Source organism: Chanodichthys erythropterus, chromosome 21 (genome assembly GCF_024489055.1).
Source record: "Chanodichthys erythropterus isolate Z2021 chromosome 21, ASM2448905v1, whole genome shotgun sequence".
NCBI lineage: Eukaryota > Metazoa > Chordata > Actinopteri > Cypriniformes > Xenocyprididae > Chanodichthys > Chanodichthys erythropterus.
In genome coordinates, this window is record NC_090241.1 from 33,518,797 (window position 1) to 33,546,397 (window position 27,601).

Below are 27,601 nucleotides of genomic sequence, written 5' to 3' on the forward strand. Positions count from 1 at the left end.
AATTGTATTGAACGCACACACACATGATAAACTCATTACTCTGTCTCTCTGAGCAAAAGGCTTGGAGACATGGGCTTTATGGTGACCAATCACGTCCACTTCACGTCAGCATGTGACTTATGTGGCTACAGGGCTTCCATTTGGCCTGCAACACATGTAGACGTCTTCCATTGTTGTTTACTGGAGCTGACTATATATCGCCTTTAAACAATATTTTTATATTTTAAAATAAACAACAATAAGTAAAACAATGTATATAAAAATATTTAAAAAAATGATAATGAATTTAATCATAATAAAAAACAAATACATAAAAATATAATCAAAATTTACATATACATAAAAATATTTTAAAATGTAATTAATTGGTCCTACATAAACATTTAATAATAGGTATAATAACAATAGAACTATTTAATAGCATCTTTTATAAGTTAAAATGATCAACAATAATGTTTATAGAGCATTTTTAAAATAAAAAATAGATAAACATCTGATAATAAATGTAATAAAAAATAATTGTAATATTAACATAATATGAAATGTGTATATAATAAAATAGTATTATATAAATATACATGTATAATAATCAATGAAATATATTTAATACATTTAAAAACATTAAAAGAAAATGTAAACCCTTTTTTTAAAACACATTTTCTCTTCTCGTTCACACTCTGGCCCTCACTAGGTAACAAGCTCTGGACTTCCGTTCTGGATGGGCGCAAAGAGATGTCCACATCCTTTGACCTTTGACACCAACAATGTAAGTTTTACTGAGTAAATTCCCTACACACAGTCTCTGGGATTTCCCATCATCCCCTGCAGACAGGAATGACTAACTTTACGACTCACAGTTTCTGTCCTGGTGTGAATTAGATACTATCTGATATCATTGATCACCTGAGATTAACCAAGCAAAGTGAAAACTTGTTAAGCCCCTGACCCTTCACAAACAGACACGCTCACACAGGTAAACACAGAGGCACATTAGCAAACAGGTCATTCTTTAAACAGAAACCCTTCCAGACACACGTTTAAACGGAAAAGAATCATGAAAAACTATTTTAATTAGGCTAGATATGCAAATGGTTCCACTCTTCAACCATTATTCAATTTTATGGCCCATTGTTTCCATTGTCTTCATTCTTTATATACGTTATCAGCATTTGGTAAGATTTGTTTTTCCCTAAAGGAATTCCTTTTTAACTCATCACAGCCAATTTGAATTCTGTGGTTTCAAATGTTAACCCATTTTGGGAAGTGTTGTTTTTTGAATGCGCTACACACTTTCCTCTCGTCATTTCCTGTTAACCACTGCAGTTCTGTTTCTCGGCACATGTGTTTGTGATCCATGGCAAGTTTTTCCATCCTTCAGCTCAAAATCAAACACAAACACAAACACACAGTTTCGCTTCAGTTCTGCCAGCTATAATAAAAGTATTTTGATTTGAGATGATTGCTGTTTTCTCTTGTTTTATAGACCACCCATATGGACTTCATTGTGGCAGCGGCCAATTTATATGGCCAGATCTATGGGATTACAGGCTCGAGAAATCGTGCTGACATTAAGAACATTCTGCAGGGAGTAAAAGTGCCCGAGTTCACCCCTAAATCTAGTGTAAAGATAGCAGTGACTGACCAGCAGCTGAAAGAGGAAAATGAGGAGAGAAAAGAGGAAGGTGAGATTTTAGGCTTAATATGAAATTATACAATAAATTTGAATAAGTGTGAAAAGAATATTAAAATATTTCTTTTCATATCCCTCTCTGCATCTCTTAGACAAAGTCAAGCTGGAGATGTTCAAGGAGAAGCTGTCCAAACTCCAGTTGAAGGACCAAATCTTCCGGATGCATCCACAGGAGTTTGAGAAGGTACCGTGTTTGTCAAGTCAAAATCTATTTCTATAGCATTTTCACATTGCATGAAAACAACCTGTACAAAAAAAGGTAAAACAACGATGGCGAACGATTTTGCATTTGGAGGAGTTTTTCGCCCGGTACTTCCGCTTACGTCACGCGTGACCTTTCCAATGTGATTACGTCATGCGTGGCACATCTCAGAGCTAGTGCAAAACAAGCATTTGTGGTTAAAAAGTATATAAATTTTGTTTTTTTTTAGAAAATGACCAATCATTTGACTAGATAAGACCCTTATCCCTTAGACCTTCTTTTTGACTGAAGAAAGAAAGACATAAACATCCTGGATGACATTCTTAAGGCCCCGGTATACTTCAAACGAAATCGAAGAACGAACTGTTGTGACGTTATTTCAAACAAAATCAGGCCAAAACGAAGTTTGTTTTGTGTTCTTTTTGGAAGTTCGAAACGTCTTGCCAGAGCGAACTTTCAGGAAATGTTCACTACTGCTGCAAAACACCTTCATACTACCATTGGTCAGTGACGATAACATAATAGGAGGTGTGTGCTTAGGCTCTGCCTTCACTCACGTCGAACTCTGATTAATTTCATGTGTTTGAGTTCGTTGAGGTAAGAGCTCCATGGGTGAAAACATGAACTGGATAGCCGCTTTATAGTACAAAATGAAGGCACTAAAAAAAAAATGAGGCACTAACACTGTAGACTGTTTTTCATGTTTGATACTGTAAAGCTGCTTGCTTTTAAGCAATCTATTGAATAAAGTGCTATATGAAGACGTGACGTGACTGGAGTGCTACTTTGCAGAGCTCGTGCTATTCCCATGCAGTTTTAATCAGATGCTTTTCTTATGCTTTCTATAATAAATGCTTGCTGTTTTCTCATTTTTTGTTGTGTTTATTTTGTTACTGAGAACAAAGTGCACGGCACATATTTACATATTCATCTAAACATCGATCTCAGCAGTGTGGTCAGCGTCAGATGTTTGTTTACAGTACATTGCTGGTCTCGCATTTCGAACTTCATTTTACCCCTAAACGAAGAACGAATAAGAACTTTGTTTGAAGTATACCGGGGCCTTTAGACATTCTGCAAATATCTTTGTTTGACTTTACACTTAAAAGAATATTTTACCATCATTCCAAATATAGATTTGGAATGACGGTAAAATATAAGAGTTTCATTTTGTGTGAATTATTCCTTTAGTGGCTTTAAACATAAAATTAGTCTGAAAAGTTAGCATGATAACTTTGGCATCCTCAGTAAACACACATTTGGTATGTACTCTGGGCCTGTCAGACATGTTGGCGTCCACTCTCAGGTAGGAGGTCTCAGTGAACCACAAAATTGGCCCTGAAACATCCAACCCCGACTGCAGTTTTCATCGACCCGTAACCAGCTCCATCCATAACAGATGAGAGAAAACAGTCGTCCTTTCTGTTTAGACAGATCTTCTTCATAGTACCTCACCGCTGTGACATACTTCTCAAATAAAGGGCGTCCAACAGACAGACAGGTCTTATGAAAAGCTTTGAATGCACGCTGGTTTAGTCAGTGTCCGCTTTGTCGTTAGTCATGACTGCATGACACATGGGCTTCCTGGGCTTCCACACACATACAGTACATAGAGAGTGAATGGGCAGCAGTGTCCGAACAACATCTCAGTGTTGTGTGTTCTGTTAGGAAGAGGATTAGTCTCAGTCTATGTGTTTCTCTGCACGTATCTGTCTTTTGTTTTCACAATCTCTTCAGTCTTTAAATCACTCTTGGACTATCTATTCTCCATTTCTCTTTCTCTGGTTGCTTCTGTCTTTAGTCTTTGAAGATGAAAGCGTCCTGCTATCTGTTTGAAAATGTTCATATGGCAACAGTTAGGCAAAACAGTTCCAAAAGTCTCAAACCACTTAGAAAATCTGGGATTAAAATAACTTTTCTTTGTTTTAAAATCCTAAAACTTTATCATGAAGAATGATTATTTCAGATTCTGCTCTATTTTCTAGGCTAAGTAAATGAGTGACACTGATCATGTAACTCTTTGAACGCTGTGACTATTTAACTCTTGTTGGAACATCTCAAACAATGCTGGATAAATTGATTGAGTGCTTCTATCATTAAAGTAAAGAAAAAATTTCAAAAATTAAGATATTAGAAATTCGAAATGTTTTTGATGCTGTACTGCAAAAATTTAATAAAATTATACAAATTTCTCTAATGTTTTCAGACCTTTGGGCCCCATTGTATGTATTGTATGTCCTTACGCACGTGCAAGTGTGTGTGTTTGAGCGCGATTTTAGCAATGACGCATTCTTTGCTAGATTAGATGTTTGGTTTTTCCAGTGGAATGTGTGTTTGGGGGATTCTGGTGGCATCAGGTTGCCAAATTATATACTATGCTTAAACACCCCCGCAGTTACCCCCATCACACCCAATACTTGACAGCCTTTGTAGTGCTGTGGTGCCTGGGGCGTAAGCAGAGTGCCAAAACCTCATTCCTGCAATCTAATATCACACCAAATTTCTTGAGTTGTGAATTATGCTTAATGGCTTATTTTTTAATTGCCACTAAGATCACTAAGATTATAAGTATATGATTTGCAGTTGAATCTGGAACAGTTATGATTTGTTTTGTGGGACATCATGTGCAGTGTCACCTGAACATAAAGAGGGGAAATTATGTACGAATACAATAGGAATGGAAACTACGAACGTTTAAATATGACATGGCATGATATGACCTCTTTATCTAGTACCTGTTGTACCAAAGTGCGCAAACATACCTGTGGCCCGAACGGTTTTGTTCCTGTTTTTAAATGCTTCTGGTTTTTTATCTAAACGTTTTTTTGTCTAAAAGATAACAATCAGCATCACACTTCAAACACAACAGGTCTTTTTCTCATTGTTTTTGCCCTATGTTAACAAATGAACAGATGGTTAGTAGGTGAAGGACAAATCTAAGGGTGTTTTCCATAGTTGAAAGGAAGCTTGTCTGAGCTTGTCTGATAAATGTCCACTCTGCATAAAAATATTCATTTTTAATGAGTATTTTTGTAAATTTTTTTCATCCTTAAAACAATATTAAATATGAAATAAAAAATATAATATATATACAGTATATTAAGTACATTTACCTAAAGCAAAATAGATATTAAGACTTGTTTATTTTTCTTTCCCCATTTGCAAATTATTGTTTTTCTTGTTTTAAGCCTAAACATCCCTAAATTTAACTTAATGCGTAAAAAAAGCAAGCACAGTCTCCAAAGATGTGCATCTAATGCATATATATACAGAAAAACAAGACTGAATGCATGAATGTCCCTTATGTGTCAGTGCTTGTAATAATGAAATTGTTTATACATTACCGTATGCTCTTTTTTATTCTTGTGTTCCAGGATGATGACAGTAATTTCCACATGGACTATATAGTTGCAACATCCAACCTGAGGGCAGAAAACTATGATATACCAACAGCCGACCGCCACAAGGTGAATGACTATTGTCTTTGTCAAACAACTCTGCTTTTGTTTATGAGACAAGGTCTAAAGTGATCAACATTCCCCTCGGGGATTTGTGTTTCTGTACATACTGTTTACAGAACACCCCAAGGAAAGACCTTTTCATTCTACTAACTAGACCATAGAGTTCCAGAATTATTTGCCCTATTTTGCACCCATGAACATGTATTTGTAAACAAACCGTGCACAGTGTTTACAGACGTACATACAGTATATATAATATCTCAAACCTTTTTGTCTTCTGCAGAGCAAGTTAATTGCTGGCCGCATCATTCCAGCAATTGCCACGACAACAGCTGCGATCGCTGGACTGATGTGTTTGGAGCTCTATAAGCTTGTCCAGGGTCACCGGAAAATCTCATCCTACCGCAACGCATATGTAAACTTGGCCACCCAATACTTTGTCCTCTCACAGCCTTGTGTTGCCCCGAACTTTACAGTAAGTGACTAAGCTACTCACTTTACATCACCATCTAACATGTGACTGTTTATAGCTTTTTGTCTTAATTAATTAATAACAGACACAGAGCGGTAGAAGTAGCTGTTGAATACAGCATATCATAATGGTTGTATGTGTATCAGGGTTATCCCTAATAGCTGCCCCCTAATAGTAACTAATAACCATTAGTTGACGAGAAGAGGCTTAGTTGACCAAAACTGGTATTAGTCGGTTAGTCGCAGGAAAAAACTCCACAGGAAGTGGCGAAATCATGCAGTCTGTGACAGACAGTTCGGCAGGAAATCCAAATATTCGCCTCATTCATCAACCTCAAATATGGCTTATCACTTGCAAGTAGTAGCAACTTTACAAAATGTGCGCTATTTGGCACATATCAAAGTGTTTGTGTGGAGAGCACGCTTACTGCATGACATGGAGGCGCCGGTGCGATCACTTGCATTTAACTTAAAATACTCCGTCATTTTTTGTTCATACAGATAAGAACAATCCAACATTCAAAACTGTAAATGGTTTGCTTTTATTTCTGTAAACTCACAATAACAACAAAACTTTGCTTTTGAAAAATAATGAAAACAAACAGGATGCGCTTTCTGACATCTCGGTCTCATATGAACTTGAGCTATATACTATCCTCACAGACATGAGAAATGTATCTAAATGAACTGATTTAAATATAAAAGAAATATTCTCAGTAGGGCTGCCCCCTAATAGTCAACTAACCGTTAGTCTATTAGACGAGGCTTGGTCAAGCAATATTTTATCAGTTGGTTAGTCACAGAAAAAAAAAATCTTCACAGGAAGTGGCAAAGTCACGCAGTCCGAGAGGGACAGATTGTTAACGGCAGGAAATCCAAACATTCACATATCTTTCATCATTTATCAACCTCAAATATGGCTTATCACTTGAAAATTGTAAGTAGTAGCAACTTTACAAGTCACTCGCTCTAATGTTAGCCTAGTCCTAGATAAACATGCGCTATTATTAGATGCATTTCCAAGTGTTTGTGTGGAGAGTTCGCTTATTGCATGACATGGAGGCGCCGGTGCGATCACTTTTACATTTTAAAATACTCCATCATTTTAGTCATACATATAAAAGTAATACAAACTTTAAAGGGTCTACTTTTATTTCTGTAAACTCACAATAACAGCAAAATGTTGTGCATTTGTAAAATAATGAAAACAATCAGGATGCTCTTTCTGTCATCTCGGTCTCAGTGAACTTGAGCACAAAATGAACTGAAACTATATGTGTATACTTGGTTCACAAACACGAGAAAAGTATCTATAGAAAGCTTGACATGTCAACTTTTTAACGAACCAATTCAAATGGAAAATAACTGTCCTCAGATTATGTCATCCATATGAAACATGCATATAGGAGCGTCCAGTACTGCGGAGATGACGAGTCAGCATCGTTGTGCAGCCAAATACACAGAAAACAATAAATTATTAGTATGTTTAGAACGCTGCCTCCTGTTTTTTTTGCTACACACTAATAATCATTACTTTTGCCAGTGTGCTGTGGAAAGCTTTATGCTTGCGCTTGAGCACTGATTAGGCTATGTTTTATATATAGGCAATTAAAAGCTGGTTATTATGATTTATGGCTTAATAATGTAAATACGTGATTAGTCGATTAATGGCTTAAATGAACGACTACTAGTCGAATAGAAAAATCTTTAGTCGGGGGCAGCTCTAATTCTCCGATTATATAATCCGTATTAAACTTGCATATAGGCGCGTCCACTACTGTTTAGATGACGAGTCAGCATCATCGACTTCATCTGTGCAGCCGAAAACACACAAAACATTAGTTTATCAATAAGTTATTAAAATGTTCAGACAGTCTCCTTGCTGTTTTTTCATGACGCACTCATAATCATTACATTTGCCGGTGCGCTGCTGCAAGCATTATGTGTGCGTTTGATCACTGATTAGGCTATGTATTATATATGGAGAATTAAAGGCTCATTATTATTATGTATATGGTTTATTAATATTAGCATGTGATTAGTCGACTAATCGCTTAAATAAACGACTACTAGTCAGCTAGAAAAATCTTTAGTCGAGGGCAGCCCAAATGTGTATATTGACTATAGGTCTGTATTGGCCATCCATTTCTAATATAATAGTGTTACATAATAGCGCTAACATAATGATAAATTTTAAATTAAAACATTAAATATGAATTAAAATATTAATCTAGTTCCTTTTAATAAAGGAATCTTTTTAATTGTAATTAGAATTTAGAGCTAGATTTATCTGTTTTATTATTACAAAGTTTTTACATGCATCACTGTGCTTATGGTCTTTGTTTATCAAAACAATTTGTTCTAGACACTTATGGAAGACTAATATGTTGTTAGAGTAAGCATACAAGTTAAAACACTTCTGTTTCCAATAATCGCCCTTGTGCAGTGAATAAAAGGGTATGTTTCTTGAGGTTGAGTTCTGTTATGGGGGCCGGGGGTGATGGCTAGGGTGAAAGGGTACAGCATCAGTCTTCTGTCTGGGTCTAGATCACTGCAGGCTTTAGTCAACTTATTTTCATCCTCAGGGGCTTAAACCACTTAGTAACTGTACACTCACCCCCGCAGACCCCTCACCTGCCAACCTGGTAAGTTTACTCAGTTTAGGGGACTTCCACATTCAAAGGGAACACACTCAGATTTAGACAACAGGGTTTTCAGACAGACACGTGCATTTATTACAGCAGAAAACCCTCAAAAGTTTTGCATGCAAAATCTGGTGTTTGTGTTTTAGCTGGTGTGCTTATGGATTTATAACTGTCATCAAGATCCTTAGAGAGAAAAATATGGTCCAAGATTTGTGCAGAGACACTTCAGATGAGGTAATGCAACCCCAGACATGGCCGTCCACACATGGGGGGAGTGTTGCTTCTACCAACATGTGCAGGGTCAGAGTTGAGGGTAATTTTCACCCAAGGGGACAAGCGGTGAGCTGGGCTTTGAAACACACAAGCTCAGGTTACTAGTGCAATGTCACCATTTTCTGCTGCTTCTTTTCCTAAAACACTCAGCAGACACACGCTGTTTGGATTACAAGAACATGCAGTGGCCTTGAAAAGTATTTGGACACTAAAGCCACACAAATATATGAATATCATTGCATTAAATAACCTGACAAGTCATTTTGGTGATTTTTGGTGAAGTCAGTTCTCCTTAAGTTCACACAGGTGCCCCAGCAGAGGAACCACAGATGTAGTTCATCACATTAACTAACAACATAACTTTCACAACCACAAAGTGTCACAATGATTTTAGACTTATTTTGAAGAGTTTGTTGTTTATTCATTTTAAAACCTAACAAGAACATTTTTGCGATGCACTACCATTCAAAAGTTTAGGGGTCGGTTATGATTTTTAAGAAGTCTGCATTTATTTGATCAAAATATGGTAAAAACAGTAATATTGTTTGAAATAATATCACAATTTAAAATAACTTTTTCTATTGTAATATATTTTAAAATGTAATTTATTCCTGTGATGGAAAAGCTGAATTTTCAGCATCATTAATCCAGTCTTCCGTGTCACATGATCCTTCAGAAATTATTCTAATATGCTGATTTGCTTAATATTTTGTGGAAACAGTGATACATTTTTACTGTCTTTACTGTCACTTTTGATGAATTTAATGCATCCTTGCTGAATAAACATTCATTTAAAAAAAACAACAGCAACATTTGAACAGTAGTCCATATTTTTTCATAAAGTGTGGATGTGCTATCTTTCTTAATTTTAACTGTCAAAAATGTTGGTGTCTTGAAGTTTAAATTTTCAGCTTTTCCTTTATCTTCCCTTTCACTTTTTCCACCCTTTTTGTTTTGTTTGCATACCTTTTTCACATGATTGGCACAGTTTTCACTAGTCTTTTCCAAGTCCAGGATGAGCGGAAAAGTTTCCACACATGGGACGAGTCAAGAGCATGCTTTATTTTGTAAAACTGATACTGTCTGAGTGCAGTCACGTGGTGTAAAACTAATTATTGAATCAATTAGTTAACATTTCCATTTTTTAAAACCGTTGTTTAGACTGTGGTAGTGATATGGTAGTTGCCATACGGGGCTTTGTCAGCTGTCAGTGTATTAAATTGAGCTGTGGAAATATCTATTAGTCTCTAACAGAGAGACACTTTTCAGATGGATCAGAAATGCATAACAGTCAGTTCTTGCTTAAACTAACATTTAAATGACCAAAAATCACCAGCTTTCCTGTAGCTCAGTGGTTACAGCGTGGCACTAGCAATGCCAAGGTCATGGGTTTGATCCCAGGGATTGCACATACTCAGATACAAATGTATAGTATAATGCAGTGTAAGTCGCTTTGGATAAAAAGCATCTGCCAAATGCATAAATGTAAATGCAAAAACATACAAATTATCCAAATTTGACAGGTCCACATACAAGAGGGTTCTTCTGAGAGTCTAAGAAAATCTAGTCTGAGCAAGACGGATATGCTTGTAGGTTCCTGTTTTCTACCAAGGACATCCTCTTTAACAGCCTCCACTATTTTTACACTCAAGACAGTTTCAGAGAACTCATTTATCAATCTTTTTGTCATGAGAAGGACTTGGATTAGTGTTGCAGACCTATGTTTTATAAAACTAATATACAGTACTCACGATAGCAGTTGTGCAAAGCCCATACAATAATTTAAATAAGTCCATATTTACTGTGGATAACAGTCCATTTAGCCCAGTTCTGCTGACTGTAATGCATCAGTATTTTACCATGGCATTTTTGTTTTCCAGCATTGTGCAGTGTTATCATATGAATTGTGCCTTCTTCAGAAATGAGACTAGAAAGTGCACTGCACTGCCTGGGGTTATTGCTGTGGCATGCTTCAGGTCCTTATTAGCAGCTTCTCAAGGCAGTTTATGAGACTGTGTCTGCCATAACCCTGAAGAAAAGACCAGCATGTGTTTTCTTTTAGATGCTGGTCGTCAGCATGGGATGCTGGTGTGCTTGTGTCTCCACTGATCACTTTTGTGAGTCTGGTTCCTCTGAAGTTTCTTGCCCTCCGCTTGCTAAACACCTTTTTTGTCCTTGCCACATTCCCCTTTGGCTTGCTTAATGGGACTGTAAGAGTACTGTACAAATAAATTGATCTTATTGGATCTTATAGGTTTCATTTTAAGATTTTGAATAGATTTTATCATTGGTAGTGAAACCCCTGAGACCTCTTTGTTTAATGCGATGTGGCCATATGTGTCCCTGACCACCTCCGAAGGTGGTTTGAGAGTTGGATCACAGTGTTAAACACTGTCTGAAGGTTTAACACAGTGGGTTAAACCCAGAAGGTTTCTGCTACACATTCATCAGTCTGTACAGGATTAATCTGTACTTATATTTTAAAGTAAATTGACCTTCATGTTTTAACCTGCCTCTGTTAATAAATCCATTTCTGGCAGCTTGGCTTTTCACCTGTAGGCATTAATGTCAGGGTTCTTATAGATGAAGCAAACATCTGGCGGTGCTTTTAACCTTTTTTATTATTATTAGATACGTTTTTGAACTTGCAGTTAAGATTTTTTTTAATTTAAAGTCTCTTATGTGCACCAAGACTGCATTTATTTGATTAAACAGTTGTGCTGCTTAATATTTTTGTGTAAGCCATGCAACTTTTTTTTTTTCCAGGTTTCTTTGATGAATAGAAAGTTCAAAAGAACAGCAATTATTTAAAATAGAAATCTTTTGTGGCATTATACATGTCTTTACTGTCACTTTTGATCAATTTAATGCAGCCTTGCTGAATAAAAGTATTATTATTATTTTTTTTAATCTTTGTCTGGGTCTTTGCAGCTTTCATGTAGATTTTTTCATGTGATTCTATTCTATGGGTTTTACTTAATATTTCCCTTTGTCGAGTGATGAAGCATAATGGAAAGATTATTGCTGTAGTGGTCTAGTTTTGTTATCCATCTTTGCTTAATCTAAAAGTGATTTGTTACTTGGTCTAAATGCCTCTCTAGGGTGCATGTGCGAAGAGAGGAATATGAGATGTGCTTTTAAATGCAACAATCGTGCTTAAAAGAAGAGCAAAATACAATGCAAAGACCAAAGATGTCCATCTGATGCATGTCTACATAGACAATTTTAGTCTTGCACTTTATCTCGCACTTATATAATGTATTAGTTGTGTCTGCTGGTCTTTTGAAGACCAAATGGAGCAGAGATCATAAGCTATGAGGTGAGAGCATTTATTTGGATATGACCTGTGTGCCACCTTATTTTGCCATTTATGAATTACGACTGGCTGGAAAGAAAGAGAACAAAAGAGGAAAAGAGTGAGGAGGCAGAAAGAGAACCATGCAGTAATGACAGCTATTTCCTGCCATCGCAGGAAACTCTTCTATTAAAACCAGATTTTCTTGAGCTCCAATGAGACTGCCTTTTTATTCCTTTAATCATTCACAGCTTCTTAAAGAGAGATCAAGTAAGAAAGAAGGGGGCTGTGGGGAGAAATGGAGGTTTCAAAGCCCATCTGCTCAACCCCAAAGCTTCTCCCCATTTCTTTGTTCTCAAGCATTCCCTTTATGGTGGAGTTTCAAAACTTTACTTGTTCATTCACTCCTTTTCTTTCTGTGTTTACTGTAGAGCGCACTCACTTGCATAATCAGCACATACAATAGAGCTGAGCTGTGTCATCAGCGAGCATTTGGTCTTAGTTAAAGCTTTCTCTAGTTAACGATGCACAAACACACCATTCTAACCTCTTCACATGATGACTTCTTAATGAAGTGTTGATGTATGTTTAATGTATTGCAAAATTTGAGGTCATACAGAATTTAAAGATAAGGATTTAGTATGAAATAGTAGTAAATCTGTTTAGTAAATCTGTCCCTATATGTTTCTTGAGCACCAAATCAGCATATTAGAATGATTTCTGAAGGATCATGTGACCCTGAAGAGTAATGATGCTGAAAGTTCAGCTTTGCAGCACAGGATTAAATTACATTTTAAAATGTATTCAAATAGAAAACAATTGTTCTACATTGTAATAATATTTCACAAGATTACTGTTTTTACTGTATTTTTGATCCAAACAAATGCAGCCTTGGTGAACATAAGAGACTTCTTTCAAAAACATTCAATTTACCAACTTTCAATTGAAACAATTGGTCCAAAACTGTAGTGTGCAATGATTGATCAGGCCTGACGACACATGGCTTGTGCCTTTCTGTTGACAAACTCCAGTGTTCTCCTACTAAGTAAGAGTCATAATTAAAAATTGTTTAGAGTATCGCCATCAGTATTTGAGCTATGATCTTTGGCCACTTTGCCCTTTATTTTTTCTGATCTTCTAAAATGTTCTTTTTATTACAATCGTATGGCTGAGTGAGTACAAAAAATCCCTCTGGTTTTCGTTCAAATAAAATGGTAATCTTTCATAGGCATGCACCAGAATGATTGCCAACAAAATTTGTGTGGACGTCTCAAGTAATTGCTTTAGAAGTAACAGCATACTGCATACTTTCCATATGTCAGCATGGTGAAGTCATTAAGCCATACTTCATATGGCACATATAGTAGAGTCATGCATTGTGTCCTGGCCTGCCATCACAAGACCACACCAAGAGGGTTAAATCATAAGAACTATTTCTAGTGGAAAGAAATGGATGAATAGCAGTTATTTCATTTTCAAGCTATTATTGTGGTATCGGCTATTTCATCCGTAGCTAGTTAAATGTCTTTCTCTGTCAATCTCTTTCTGTTTAAGTGAGTGGTTCTTGACTAGAAAAAGCTGCAAAGAGGACCAGACATTATGACGAAATACACCCATAGTGATCCCAATAATCTTCGAGTTGTTTGGCTCTGAACTGTTTCTCTCAGTAGTGGTTTTCAGTTGGTATCAATCAGACCACAGGCCGTGTTATTTTCATTACCCACAGTGTTGAGTACAGGAAAGAGAAGCTTTCCCACAATTCTCCCTCCATGTGTGCAGCAGTGGTTCTGGAATCAGGCTTTAAATTAGATGGGAAAGTTCTGGTTTGTATTAGCTAATCTTAAACAAAAAAAAAACATTTGTGGGTACCTGATGGAAAATGCTGAGAGAATACTTGCAATGTGCAGACCACCTATAACATCATTAGATTGATCGTGAAATGAATGTATAATCCTTGTCCAGTTTATATGTTTTAGAGATCCCAAGCAATATAGAGTATGGTACAATTTATTGGCTTAAATCTATTCTTTAGAATAGCATGCACTGATAAATAATGCACAATGTATATTAAGAAAGTAAACAGGGAATGTGTACACAACATCCCCAATTGTATGTTTTAAGTCTACTTAATCAACATTCAATTAGAAAGACCAGACTGTTTTGTTTTGTTGATCTTTGTGTTATAAGTAGAATTTGGTGATAATGTGTTATGAGGGGACAGTGAACAAGATTTTTTATTTTACTGCAATTTGTATTTGTGTCTATGATGTTCATCAACATGAATGCAATACAGTGCCATTTGATGAACATAGAGGAATGTGCCTGTAAAACGAATAGACACATGAAAACACTTATTCAATTAAGATGTTTTCCATGCAAACATATCCCCCAGGAATCCAAGCTCGACCGTAAAAGCCACAGCATGCTTAATTGGCAGGGCTAGTCTGTGAAAACAACAGAACTTAGGTCAATATCACACTTTTCACCAGCTTGAATCCCATTCAAGGTAAATAATAATAATATCATCAATAAGTCCTGCTAAAATATGGTTTCCATTACTTTAACTCTTTAAAATAATTTAACCAACTTCATTTAGATTCAAGTCAATTTTTTTGTTCATTTCAATATAATTTAAGATTAAATGACTTGCAAAGTACTTAAAAATTGAAGGCACTAACTAAACTTAATAGGTGGATTTTTTTTTTTTTTACAGTGATGTGATATGCTCAGACTGCAATGAAATATATGGAACATATATTTCAAAAGTGCTGCTCAGTACATGAAATGTGACTTGCAACACTTGCATTATGTTTTTAAGAATAAATGTGAGTGTGGTTGGTTTCTTGGATGGTTTGGAGCATTGGCTTGGCATGCTCCATAATAACAGATTCTGTAGTAAAACTGGCTTTTACATTCATTCCTACATGGCAAATATTTCAAGCTACCGAGTGCTCTGTTACTCTAGCTAGGTTGTATACCATGTAAAAAGACATCCAAGAGTATAAATCTGACCTCATCAGAGCCTCAGTACTGTATTTCTGACTACTTTTTGTGATTTGTCCACTTTTTTGTTTTTTTGTTTTTTTTACAAAAGTGAATGACTACTCATGTGACATCATCATTGATAACTATCATTGGTAATCATTGATCACTAGTGATCATTAGAAAAGCATTTGAGACCCGTAAGCACTGGTGATGGTGTCTCCGAACGGATTTCACACGGAAGTCACATCTTTAGATGAATGCCCTGCCCATACAGTTGCATGAAAAAGTATGGGAGCCACTTGCAGAATCTGTGAAAATGTTAATAATTTTAACAAAACAGAACAGAATCAGAACAATCCTCCAGGTCCTTCAGTTTTCAAGGATTTTTTTTTGCATATTTGAACCCTTTCCAGCAGTGACTGTATGATTTTGAGATTCATCTTACACTGAGGACAACTGAGGGACTCAAACACAACTATTAAAAAAGGTTCAAACATTCACTGATGCTCCAGAAGGAAACACAATGCATTAAGTGATCAAGTTAAATTGTACTTAATTTGTCTTCCAAGAAAACATGCAAGTATCTTCTGTTGCTTTTATTTCAACAAAATAAGAAAAAATTGGACTTCTTCATCCTGTTTAAAAGTTTTCACACCCCCTTTTTTTGTCTTTTGGACTATATATAAACATATTTTATGTAAAATATCTTACTCAGGACAGTACTAAATAAAAAAAAATAACATGCATTTTGTATGATCTCTCTTATTTTGTTAAAATTATTCACATTTTCAAGATTCTGCAAGGGGTTCCCACATTTTTTCATGCAACTGTAAATGAAAAGACATTATCTCAAAAAATAATCAGCTGAGGAAATGAAGAGTGTTTCCTTGCTGTGCAAATTTACTGTAATTTCATCAGATAACTGGAATTCTTTGGAATTCTCTGGATTATATGTTGTATTGTTCATGAAATTAATGCTTAATATTTGTTCAGTTTATATATTTTAGAAATCCAGAGCAATATATGGTACACTTTATCCTCAATTATGTTTTTTTTTATTTATTTTTAGGTCTGTTTAATCAACAGATTCAATTAGACTTAGAAAGTCCAGACTGTTTTGTTGCAGGGCGGCATGATCTTTGTGCTATCAGTAAAATTTGGTGAGGGGAAAATAAACAGCCTGTTTAGTGATAATGGAATTCTTTAGAAGTCTCTGGATGATTTATTTTATGTTATTTTATTTTTCAAGAGTATGAAATCCAGGTTTCCAGAAAGCATGTTTAACATATTGTTGAGAGCTGCATGTGTTTTAGTGGCACTCGATCTGTCTGCCAGCTCACATAAATATGTATTCAAGGCAGCTGCTATCTCTCTCAAATGGATTAGACCATGTGTTGCTTCATTTGCTATTCATTCCTAGTTCTCAACCCATGCATATATAGAGAACAGCTGGAAAGATCACATCATGTTAATTTCGGAACATGGGAAGTGTTATTTCTCACTGTCTGTGTACGTATTTAAACAGTCTCCTCATAAACCAAACGTCCACAGCATGGAAAGCAGAACTGTAACTTGTGAGAGAGGGGAACAGAATTTAACTGTGCTTAGTTTCTGTGCCATTACTCTTCTTCCTAGTTTTAATGTATCACAAAATTTCTGTGTCAGTTAAATAGGTCATCCACGTAAACAAACAAATGTTTTGATCAGGATTGTATTTCACTGACCTTTGCATTGCACTTATGGTACACTTTGTAAATGTGCGCATCTTCCCTGTAAAAATGGCAGAAGTCTTCCCAAAACAAAAATGCAAGGCAGCTGGATTTTTTATTGTTTAATCTTGATATAAAAACCATATCAACGTCATTCTATTAGCCTTAGGCATGAAAGCTGCCAACAAGCTGCAGAAAAGCTGCAGAAAAGTCCCTGCTGAACCTTAGCTGTCCACATGAATCCAGACACCTCCAGGCCTCACCATTTCCTGTCTGTTTGTCTGCTCTCCTCTCCATCTTCAGCTTTCACTCAGCCATGCCAGCTGAGGGCAAACATTAGCACTATTTTGTGTAATTATGGCCTCTGTGCCATATAAAGCAAATTCTTTTGGTATGCATTATGAGTCACAGTTCTGTTGTCATAACGCTTTGTGACATAAAAGATGGATAATACTTTAGTGTCCAATTCTCACTGTTGACTAGTTGCTCATTAGCATATTATAAGGATATTGACTGTTTATTAGTGCTTATAAAGCACATATTAATGCTGCATGACCATATTGTACATCACTTAATCCTACCCAATACCTAAACTTAACAACTACCTTACCAACTATTAATAAGCAGTAATTAGGAGTGTATTGAGGCTAAAGTTGTAGTTAATAGTGAGAATTGTACCCTAATCTAAATTGTGACCAAAAAATGACAGTTTTATACTTCATCTGACGGAGCTTATATGGTTATACAGTTTAGCGGTTGATGTACAAAAATATTTTACCTCAGAAGAATTCCACGAAATAGTGCATTGAGAAAATTGGTGTAGTATTTACTTCTCTGAGTGAAGCAATTTTAAAATTAGAGAATGCTAGTAAATTTTACAAATCATTACAAAGAAAGGGCAAGGATGACATTTTGTAGAAGTAGACAGACTGAAATAGTATTATCTTGTAAAATGTAATCATGTCAACTTTGTTTACAAAGTAAAAGAAGTTTAAAGGATTAGTTCACTTTAAAATTAATTTTCCTGATAATTTACTCACCCCCATGTCATCCAAGATGTTTATGTCTTTCTTTCTTCAGTCGAAAAGAAATGAAGGTTTTTGATTAAAACATTCCAGGATTTTTCTCCATATAGTGGACTTCACTGGGGTTCAACGGGTTGAAGGTCCAAATGTCAGTTTCAGTGCAGCTTCAAAGAGCTCTACATGATCCCAGATGAGGAATAAGGGTCTTATCTAGCAAAATGATCAGTCTTTCAAACCAAAAAAAATCAAAATGATATACTTTTTAACCACAAATGCTCATTTTGCACTTCTTTGCGATGTGCCACGCATTACGTAATCACGTTGGAAAGGTCACACGTGATGTAGGCAGAAGTACCGATCCAGTGTTTACAAAGCGAACGTGCAAAGACTTAAGTCAAACAGCCTTTACAAAAAAAAGTAAAACAACGATATCGGACGATTTGAAGTTGGAGGAGAAAATGAGATGGAGTTTTACAACTTACCGTGGCACTTCCGCCTACGTCACACGTGACCTTTCCAGCGTAATTACCTAATGCATGGCATACCGCAGAGCAGTGCAAGATGAGTATTTGCAGTTAAAAAGTATATCATTTTAATTTTTTTTTAGAAAATGACAGATCGTTTCACTAGATAAGACCCTTATTCCTCATCTGGGATCATGTAGAGCTCTTTGAAACTGCAATTTGGACCTTCAATCTGTTGAACACCAGTGAAGTCCACTATATGGAGAAAACACTATATGTTTTCCTCATAAACCTTAATTTCTTTTTGACTGAAGAAAGAAAGACATAAACATCTTGGATGGCATAGGGGTAAGTAAATTATAAGGAAATCTGAATTCTGAAGTGAACTAATTCTTTAATGAAGCATCTGTGATCCCAAATGAACAGCTGCCCTTGGTGTGCCCATGTGTGAACAGTCTAATACAATTCTGTTACATTACATAACATGATGACACCCATGACCCCTGGTCTGGCTAATAGAAGCCAATCAATGATATTGATGTACACAGAAACAATTATTGATCACAATCAGCTGGCTATTCAGATGTATTCAGTGCACTGGTCAGTCGAACAAGGAAAAACTGTAAAAACACACTGAACTCAAAGCGTGTTGTCATGTACTTGTGTGACAATAGTAATTAGGCTTCTGAATTTATGGGACCAGTGATTACACCAAAGAGAATTATACCCTTTCAGCACGGGGATATATGAGTGTGTGTGTGTGTGTGTGTGTGTGTGTGTGTGTGTGTGTGTGTGTGTGTGTGTGTGTGTGTGTGTGTGTGTGTGTGTGTGTGTGTGTGTGTGTGTGTGTGTGTGTGTGTCAGTCAAAGGGACACTCAAACAAAATGCACCATTTGTAGGAAACAAACTCTATTGACTGACTCCTTCTGGCACGAGCCGTCAGTCAGGTGGGGAGCGCCTCATTGGCAGGACAATGAGCCAGACTTCTGTTTACTCTTTAACACGTCAATGGCTCTTTTGTAAGAAGGGCTATAGTTGGAGTGTAAGTGTCAAACCCTCTGGAGATTCCTGCCATGCTGTCTCCCCTCTCCATCCTTTGTTACCCCACTCTGTTCAAGCAGGGGATATTTTAAAGAGATTAAAAGGAGAAAGGGCTGAAGTATATTCAATCTGGAAAGCTGTGGTATCTGATTTTGCTATATACAGTGGCCTAAAAAATATTTACACTTAAAAATGTCTGTCATTAGATGACTTTCATGCTTTTGCTACAACTAACTTCACTTTTTCCCACATCATTTTCGCTCAATGTCTTACAATCAGATGCCGTTTTAGAGACTTATATTGGATATATGAAGGTTTTATGAAATAGTTTACTTGAAAAATTGTCCATGTGCCATCTTTCTTTAACATAAGTGCAATTTTATTTAACATTTTGTCATCCAATGCATTGACGTTCATGCATTTTTAAGTGTGACTTAAATGTCCAAATACTTTTTGGGGTCATTGTGTTTTAAACGCATCACTCTGACATCTTGTTTCTTCTTGTGGTCAAACATCAAGAAAGGTCCTTCAGAAGAGTTTCGGTGATGGCCATCTGTCCCTCAGTTGTTCTCCCCGGGGGGCTTCTGTAAGACAGATCAATAATCATTTCCTAACGACTGACACACTTTCAACTGTCTCACTTTTTCCGAAGCTCCTTCCGTAGAGCAATGAGTCTTGTTTTTGTTGATGAAAGAGAATTGAACTAGCCAAAGACAGCTGAGCAAAGGTACCTAACTTCATGCTTAAACTTAAAGATACTGTCGAATTTTGCATTCTTTTCTACATGTGTCTCTTATGCCCATCAAGGCTGCATTTATTTAATTAAAACAACACTAAAACAGTAATATTGTGGAAATATTATTATCATTTAAAAGAACTGTTTTCTTTTTCAGTATAGTTCTAAATGTAATTTATTTCTGTGTTCAAAGCTGAATTTTCTGCATCATTACTCTAATCTTCAGTGTCACATGATCTTTCAGAAATCATTCTAATATGCTGATTTTCTGCTCAAGAAACATTCAGTTGTGCTGCTTCACATTTTTGTGGAAACTGTTATACCTTTTTTTTTCAGGATTCTTTTATAAATAGATCATTCAAAAGAACAGAAATAGATTTTTTTGTAACATTATAAATGTATTTGCTGTCAAATTTGTTCCATTTAATACATCATTCCTGAATAAAAGTATTTATCTTTCATAAAAAGAATCTTAAACTTCAGTATTGTATTTGTTTATAAAAATGTGCCTGAAATTGTGCATACATTTTCTGAAATCTATGTATCATTTTGCAGACAAAACATTTACACCATAGACCATGCATAATATTTTTTTTCAAATTTCCCAATCTCTAGTGCGCATAATGTGTTTATCAGCAGTGTTTTGGCTGAGCATTGTGGATCAGCTGGCTACCATATTTTGCCCCTCAGGCTACATATTGACTTTAGGAGATACCAGTTGCGTAAGAGGACTCATTCCATCTCTAGAATCCCTTGTGATGACGTTAAAGAAGTGGCATGGGCAAATCAGCTGATCGTTTTTATACTGTAACAACAGTGTTAAACAGAACCAGAGGAAATGGATTGTTCCTCTGCTTGTTTGGGGCCACAGGGGCCATGTTTTTCCTGAGTTACGCCTTTCAGCTTGCATAAACTGGACTTTTGTGGGTGATTCAACACACTGAAGTTTGGAATTTCAAAGACTGTTATAAGATGAATTGTAGTTTCCCAAACATCCTACAGAACACCATTAGCATACTTGGAAAGATGATTGTAGACTTATCTACTCATAAAAATGAACAGACATTAGTCTTGCACAGCCAGACTATCATGATAAAGTTTATTTTGTCATCTTTTTGGCCAAGAACTGTCCAAGTCAGTTTGTTTAGATGTGCTATTTAAAGGTGGGTTTATCTGAAGCATTTGATACTACAATAATAAACTATCATTGAAAAAATTTTAGTTCCCCCAACAACAACCCATGTTTCCATTCAATATTTGGCATTGAAAACCTCCTGGGTGTCTAGAGATTATAACGAACTCTAAATACAGCTGTATAGGTTATGAGAATGAGTCCATTGTTTGGCGATGATTCTTTCTACCTCAAACCTTAAAGGACGTGAGCCGTTCCATTTTTATTCCACAGGAAGGGGTGACTTATCATGCTGCACCCTTTGCGTCAGGTTTCCTGTCTCTGAGAATCGACCATTGTGTTGCAGGCCACATCGAGCAGTTGCTTAACAATTGCTTTACTCAGCTCAGAGTGGTTTGTCCATCACTAAATACAAGATCTTTTGTATGTACTCCCTTTAGCATTTTGCATTTGCAGGAGTCACATTTTCAATAGAAGCTTTTGAAAGATGTGATTTGGTAATATGCTAAGTGCATTCATCATGTTTCTTAACAGTTGTGTGTTCCCTCAAATGTTTCTCTCTGGCATGGGCACTGCAGAGACACATGTTGAAGGGAGAAAAAACCCAGTTTACAATGCAGCCTGTGATACAGTTCATGAAGAACAGATGAGAATGTTGGCAGTGCTCCATTCTGAGAGTGATGACCTCACATGTTTGGCTGAGGACTTCATAGTTTCATCCTCCATGGACTATAGCAACAGAACAGTGCTCTATGAAAGATATACTGCATTTCAAAAATACAAGTGATTTCACTAAAAAAAAAAAAAAACTGCTAGAATATTTCTAGTTTACAAAGATCAATGCCTTGACGGTTCACCCAAAAATGAAAATTCTGTCATCATTACTCAGCCTCATGTCATTCTTAACCCATAAGATAAGATATATTTAATAAAACCTGAGAGATTTCAGTCCCTCCATGAAAGTCTGTTCACCCAAAACTCTGACACTTCAAACCGTTCATAAAGATATCTTTAAAAAAATCCATATGAATCACAGTCTTCTGAAGAGACATAATCGCTTTATATGATGAACAGATTTAATTTAGGCTTTTTTCTAAGCTCAAAAAGACTAGCTTTACACTTATTAAAGCTAGCCATATTACACTTTTTTGGCATTTTGGAGTCTTCACTCTCTTTCATTTTATTAAAAAGAATGGCCAGGGTATTTAAAAATATACCTTGTGTTCTGCAATAGAAACAAACTGCTGTATATGTTGTCTTGGATAAAAGCATGTGCTAAGTTACTACTTGGTAAGTACTACTGTGCTAAGTTACTACTTGGATTTGGAGTCTATTTGAGGGATGGTGTAAGAGTTAAGGCTCCAATTTACTTCCAGCGAAATCGGTGTTATGTCATTTTTTGAACAAAAAAAAGGCCAAAATAAAGTTTGTTTGGAGTTTTTATTAGGGAGTGCGAAACAGCTTGCCAAAGCAAACTTTCCGTAAAGTTCACTTTGGCTGGTAAACACCTTGGAGTTAGATGCCGATTATGTAATAGGTACTGTTGGTGCGCTCCTGGGCTCCACTCTCTTTGACGTGGAAATTCATTTCATTTCCTCTGCTCTGTTGAGTCTGTCGAGGTCAAAAGTAAGCGAGTGAAAACAAACACTGACATTAAAGTGCAATTCTAATTGAAAGTAACACTGACAGTTTTTTCATGTTAAATACTGTAAAGCTGTCTGGTTTAAAGCAATCTATTGTATATATAAATAAATGTGACATGACTACTTGACTGGAGTGCCATATTGCAGAGCTTGTGCAAACATCCACATGGCTATGATCAGATGCTTTCTTAACTGCTGCTGTCTCACTGCTGTCATTTTTGTTATTGAGAGGAAAGCGTGCAGCATATATTTGCATATTGATCTAAACGTCACTCTCAGCAACATGGATGGATGTTCACTAACAGTATATCAGTTCACTAACAGAATTTGCAAAGGTCTCTTTTTGCAAAGGAACCTCTTTTACGAAAAGAAGAACAAAAAAGAACTTTGCTGTGAATATATGAGGGCCTTTAGCATCTGTTTAGATTACATTGGGGTTGGTAAGATGTTTAATGTTTTTGAAGCAGTCTGTTATGCCCACCAATGCTGCATTTATTTAATCAAAAATACAGAAAAAAAACAGTAATAATGTGAAATATTATTACATTTCAAATTGCTGTATTTTATTTTAATATATTTTAAAATGCAATTTATTCCTGAGATGCGAAGCTGAATTACTCCAGTCTTCAGTGTCACATGATCCTTCAGAAATCATTCTAATATGCTGATTTGCTGCTCAAGAAAGATTTCTGATTATTATCAGTGTTTAAAACAGCTGTGCTGCTTCATATTTTTGTGGAAACCATGATACATTTTTTTCAGGAATCTTTGAAAAAATAGAAAGTTTAAAAGAACAGCATTTATTTGAAATAGAAATGTTTTGTGATGTTATAAATGTATTTACTGTCACTTTTGATCAATTGAATGTATCCTTGCTGAATAAAAATATTCATTTAAAAAAAAAAAAAAGAAAAAAGCCAAACTTTTAAATGGACAAGTCAAAGCTTTAGGACGTGTGGCACCGCAACACAGATACAATCAAGTGATGGGATTATGAAGGTTCATGCCTAAATCTGAGGAGGCTTTCTAGAAGCTTAGAAGTCTTCATATAGGATTTACATTTTTCCCAGAGACTAAAGGGTTTCCACATTACTTGCTTATTTTTAACCCTCCCACGGAGTGGAAAACACCGTCATCATACCCTTTCATGTGTGGTTAGACGGACCCATACTTCATTACTTAAAAATCCTTAGCAAGCATGCAATGAAGCTTCATCTTCTCCTGAGATGGTTGCATTGCTATTTTCTTATGTATTGTATATGTTGTCTTTATTTGTTTCAACCTTGATATTAACCACATGACAGAAACCATGCAAGTACATCACAGTCTTCAGCACATGTACAGTGTGAGAGAAAGTCTAACTTCTAAAAGTGAAGCTATAGCCGCAGATTGGGTGGAGTAGATATATCCAGTGAATGCCTTGCAATGTGGTCGGTGTCGCCACAGCATGACAAATTAATTGGTTTTGAAATTACTGTGGTTGAAAACATATGTTAGCCTTACTATTTACAGGACTGTATTAGGAACTCGACCCCTACCACTTTTGTACTTTTGGACAGCGATTTCTGCCCTGACACACATTTCTGAAGACTTAGCACATAAATTATACATTTATATCAACTTAGATAACTTTGATTTACACTATAGCATTCAAAGGTTTCAAAACTTATTCAGCAGAGATGTGTTTGATTGATCAAAAGTGACAGTAAAGATATTTAAAATGCCATAAAAGATTTATATTTCAAATAAATGTTCTTTTGATTCTTGCTATTCATAAAAGATTTGTGATTTCCACAAAAACATTAAGCAGTGCAACTGTTTTCAACATTGATAATAATAAGAAGAAATGTTTCTTGAGCAGCAAATCAGCATATTAGAATGATGTCTGAAGGATCATGTGACACTGAATACTGGAGTAACGATGCTGAAAATTCAGATTTGCTCATCTGCTTTCCATTATGAGCCCAGGAAGAGCAATGTCCTTTAACAAATAAAGTCCAAGTAATTCACACACAGGTACAAGTCCAGTGGAGGTGAAATGGCAGATTAGCATGTCTACAGCAATCAGGTGTTGTGTCTCAGGTCTGTGGTAAAATAAACTAACCCAGAAGACAGTTTTATTGCTCAATTGTATAGCTCTTTCATATAGCAGTGGAGATTTAATAGAGTTCTCAATTATGTTTCTCCTTACACACAAAGTATAGAGCTATAAAAGTCATGCAAGCACATTTGCTCCTGGAAGAATTTGAGGCCAGGCTTTGGGGAGTGTGTATAGTGTTATACTTGATGACACAAGCAGTGTATTTTTAGGTGAAGGTTTATACATACTTGCACATGCCTTATGTTTGAAATGTTGTCAGCAAGATCAAGTCAAGACATGGATCTGTTTTATTGAGCAGGTCTTATTTCCTCTTTCCAAGGCCGTCATAAAACCTTGTCTCCTTACATTTCCATTCACTGCACCTCAGGCAAACTTTTTGAACTGATGGAAAAGGTTTTTGAATTTGTCATTCATAATTTATAAGCAGGGTACAAATGATTGTAAATGAGATGTATGTAATACATTCTCTATTCTTTTTTACCAGTATACCTGAATGCACAGAATAATTCCTTCTTCTGCAAATGGATACAGAATTTACTGTAATGCATGAACTCTGCCTCAGGATTAGTATTCATAAAGTGCGTTTAGGTGTGTCAGTTTATGTGGGATGCAGCTTTATTGCAGGCAAGCAGTGAGGAAAGACCAAAATATTCAATGTTAAACAAGTTTTATTACACAATTTTTTTTCTCTCATTTGTTTTCTTCTGCTTACATTCTTATCTTTGGTATCACATGTCCTGCATGACCTCTGACCTGAAGTGGACTGTTTGAGTCCAAGACATGAGATTTAAATGTGTCAGCAGGGTTGACAAGATCTATATCAACTGTTAACTCCATATCTAAGTAGTTCATGCATACTCAGTCAGCTTAATGAACTAGATGTAGTATGCATGGGACCGCTAGCGTACCCTCAACTGAAAGCGCAAATGTGTTTTAATGTTTATTAAGCCGGTGTGTCGTGTCTGTCGGCAGGTTGCGGAGCAGCGGTACTCTCTTTGGGACGACTTCCTGGTGCAGGGCCGGCGTGAGGGTCAAACGGAAATGACCTTGCAGGAACTGCTGGAACACATTAAGGTTAAAGCACACACGCTGTCAACATCACACACTTAAAGACATCAGATACCATTCACACTCAGTCTCACACCAGTTTTTTTCAAGGTTGAAATCTTCTTTGTCCTTTTCTCTGGCACCAGAACTGCTTTTTCTGGAATATTGTGATATATTATTTGAAAATATTATAAAATGTTATTTATTCCTGTGATGCAAAGCATCATTACTCCAGTCTTCAGTGTCACATGATCCTTCTGAAATCATTCTAATATAATGATTTGCTGCTCAAGAAACATTTATTATAATTAATGTTGAATACTGGATTGATGTTTTTCTGCATTCTTTTTTTGTTGAATATAAAGAACAGCATTGATTTGAAACTGAAATAATTTGTGACATTATAAATAGTCTGTCACTTTTGATCAGTTTAATGCATCATTGCTGAATAAAAGTATTACTGACCTCCAATTTTTGAAAGGTAGTTTTTTAGAAGAAATTGATTAACTAGTTGTAAATCAGTCACTTAGACAATTACAGATGCTCCAAAAAGCTTACATTCTAGATAAAAAAACAACATTGAATACACTAGTGATATACGTGTGTATATGTGTTGAATTAGTTGATACTTATTTCTCATTTCAGGAAAAGCACAAGTTGAGCATCACTGGCTTGTATTATGGTCCTGCTGTATTGTACAGCGATCTCTCAGATCACACTGATCGCCTGAATCTAAGGTGTGTATGCCGATATACAGCTGTTTAAAAGAGAAATACTGCACACAGCATTAATTGTATACTATTTGAATGCCTACCTGCATAATATTAACCTGAATTCTAGAGCTATATATCATTAAATTTGTCTAGACTGAGAGACTTTGGTCCCTTAGTGTTTATTTTTGGGATAATGGATATTTTCCTAAGCCATGGCCACATAGTCTTCCAGCATGACGGTCATTTGAAGCCACGCTCCTTCATTAACGCCTCACTCCCCTCTTTCTGCATGTGTGCACCTAACATCAATCTGTTGAAAGACCTCAAGGCTCTTCCGGGGTCTCTTCCTGTTGGAACCAAAATTAGTCTCGGAGGATAAATTAAGCGAAAAAAAATTATCTTATGTCAAGTGCTGCTCTTTCCTGACATTCCTTCATTTACATTTCTTTGAAATGTTTGGCATGGCATAAAAGCATTTGAAATCAAGTATGCATGTACAGCATGCACACTACCGAATAATTAATGTTTTTGAAAGCAGTCTCTACTGCTCACCAAGGCTGCATTTATTTGATCAAAAATACTGTATAACATTGTGGAATCTTATTACAATTTAAAATAACTGTTTTCTATTTGAATATGTTTTAAAATGTAATTTATTCCTGTGATCAAAGCTGAATTTTCAGCATCAGTCTTCAGCTGATTTAAAAAAAAAATGTAAAAAAATTCATAATTATTCCAAACTTTGACCGGCAATGTATAATGTGCACAGTATGCAAATGTTTTGTTAGTACTGAATATCAATGACCTATATTACATTTGACAAAATGTGCAGTATACATCCAAAACACACTGCATTGTTTACCGGATCAAAATGCAGTGCACTCAACTTCTAAAGTGAGGAAAAAGGCAGAATATAAAGTAATATTTTTACACTTTTTAACTCATTATTTGATAAGACTGCTCAAAGT

General features: G+C 35.9%; 1 protein-coding gene across 1 annotated transcript in view; it reads left to right on the forward strand.

The window, feature by feature from the left end:
- The window catches only part of uba7 (ubiquitin-like modifier activating enzyme 7), a 42,964-nt gene that overhangs the window by 13,253 nt on the left and 2,110 nt on the right, over nt 1–27,601 (forward strand). The window contains exons 18-24 of the mRNA XM_067373012.1: nt 692–766; nt 1,484–1,682; nt 1,783–1,874; nt 5,267–5,359; nt 5,637–5,828; nt 25,846–25,947; nt 26,566–26,657. Of these exons, the coding sequence (XP_067229113.1) occupies nt 692–766; nt 1,484–1,682; nt 1,783–1,874; nt 5,267–5,359; nt 5,637–5,828; nt 25,846–25,947; nt 26,566–26,657 (845 nt within the window). The remainder of the gene's footprint in view (nt 1–691; nt 767–1,483; nt 1,683–1,782; nt 1,875–5,266; nt 5,360–5,636; nt 5,829–25,845; nt 25,948–26,565; nt 26,658–27,601) is intronic.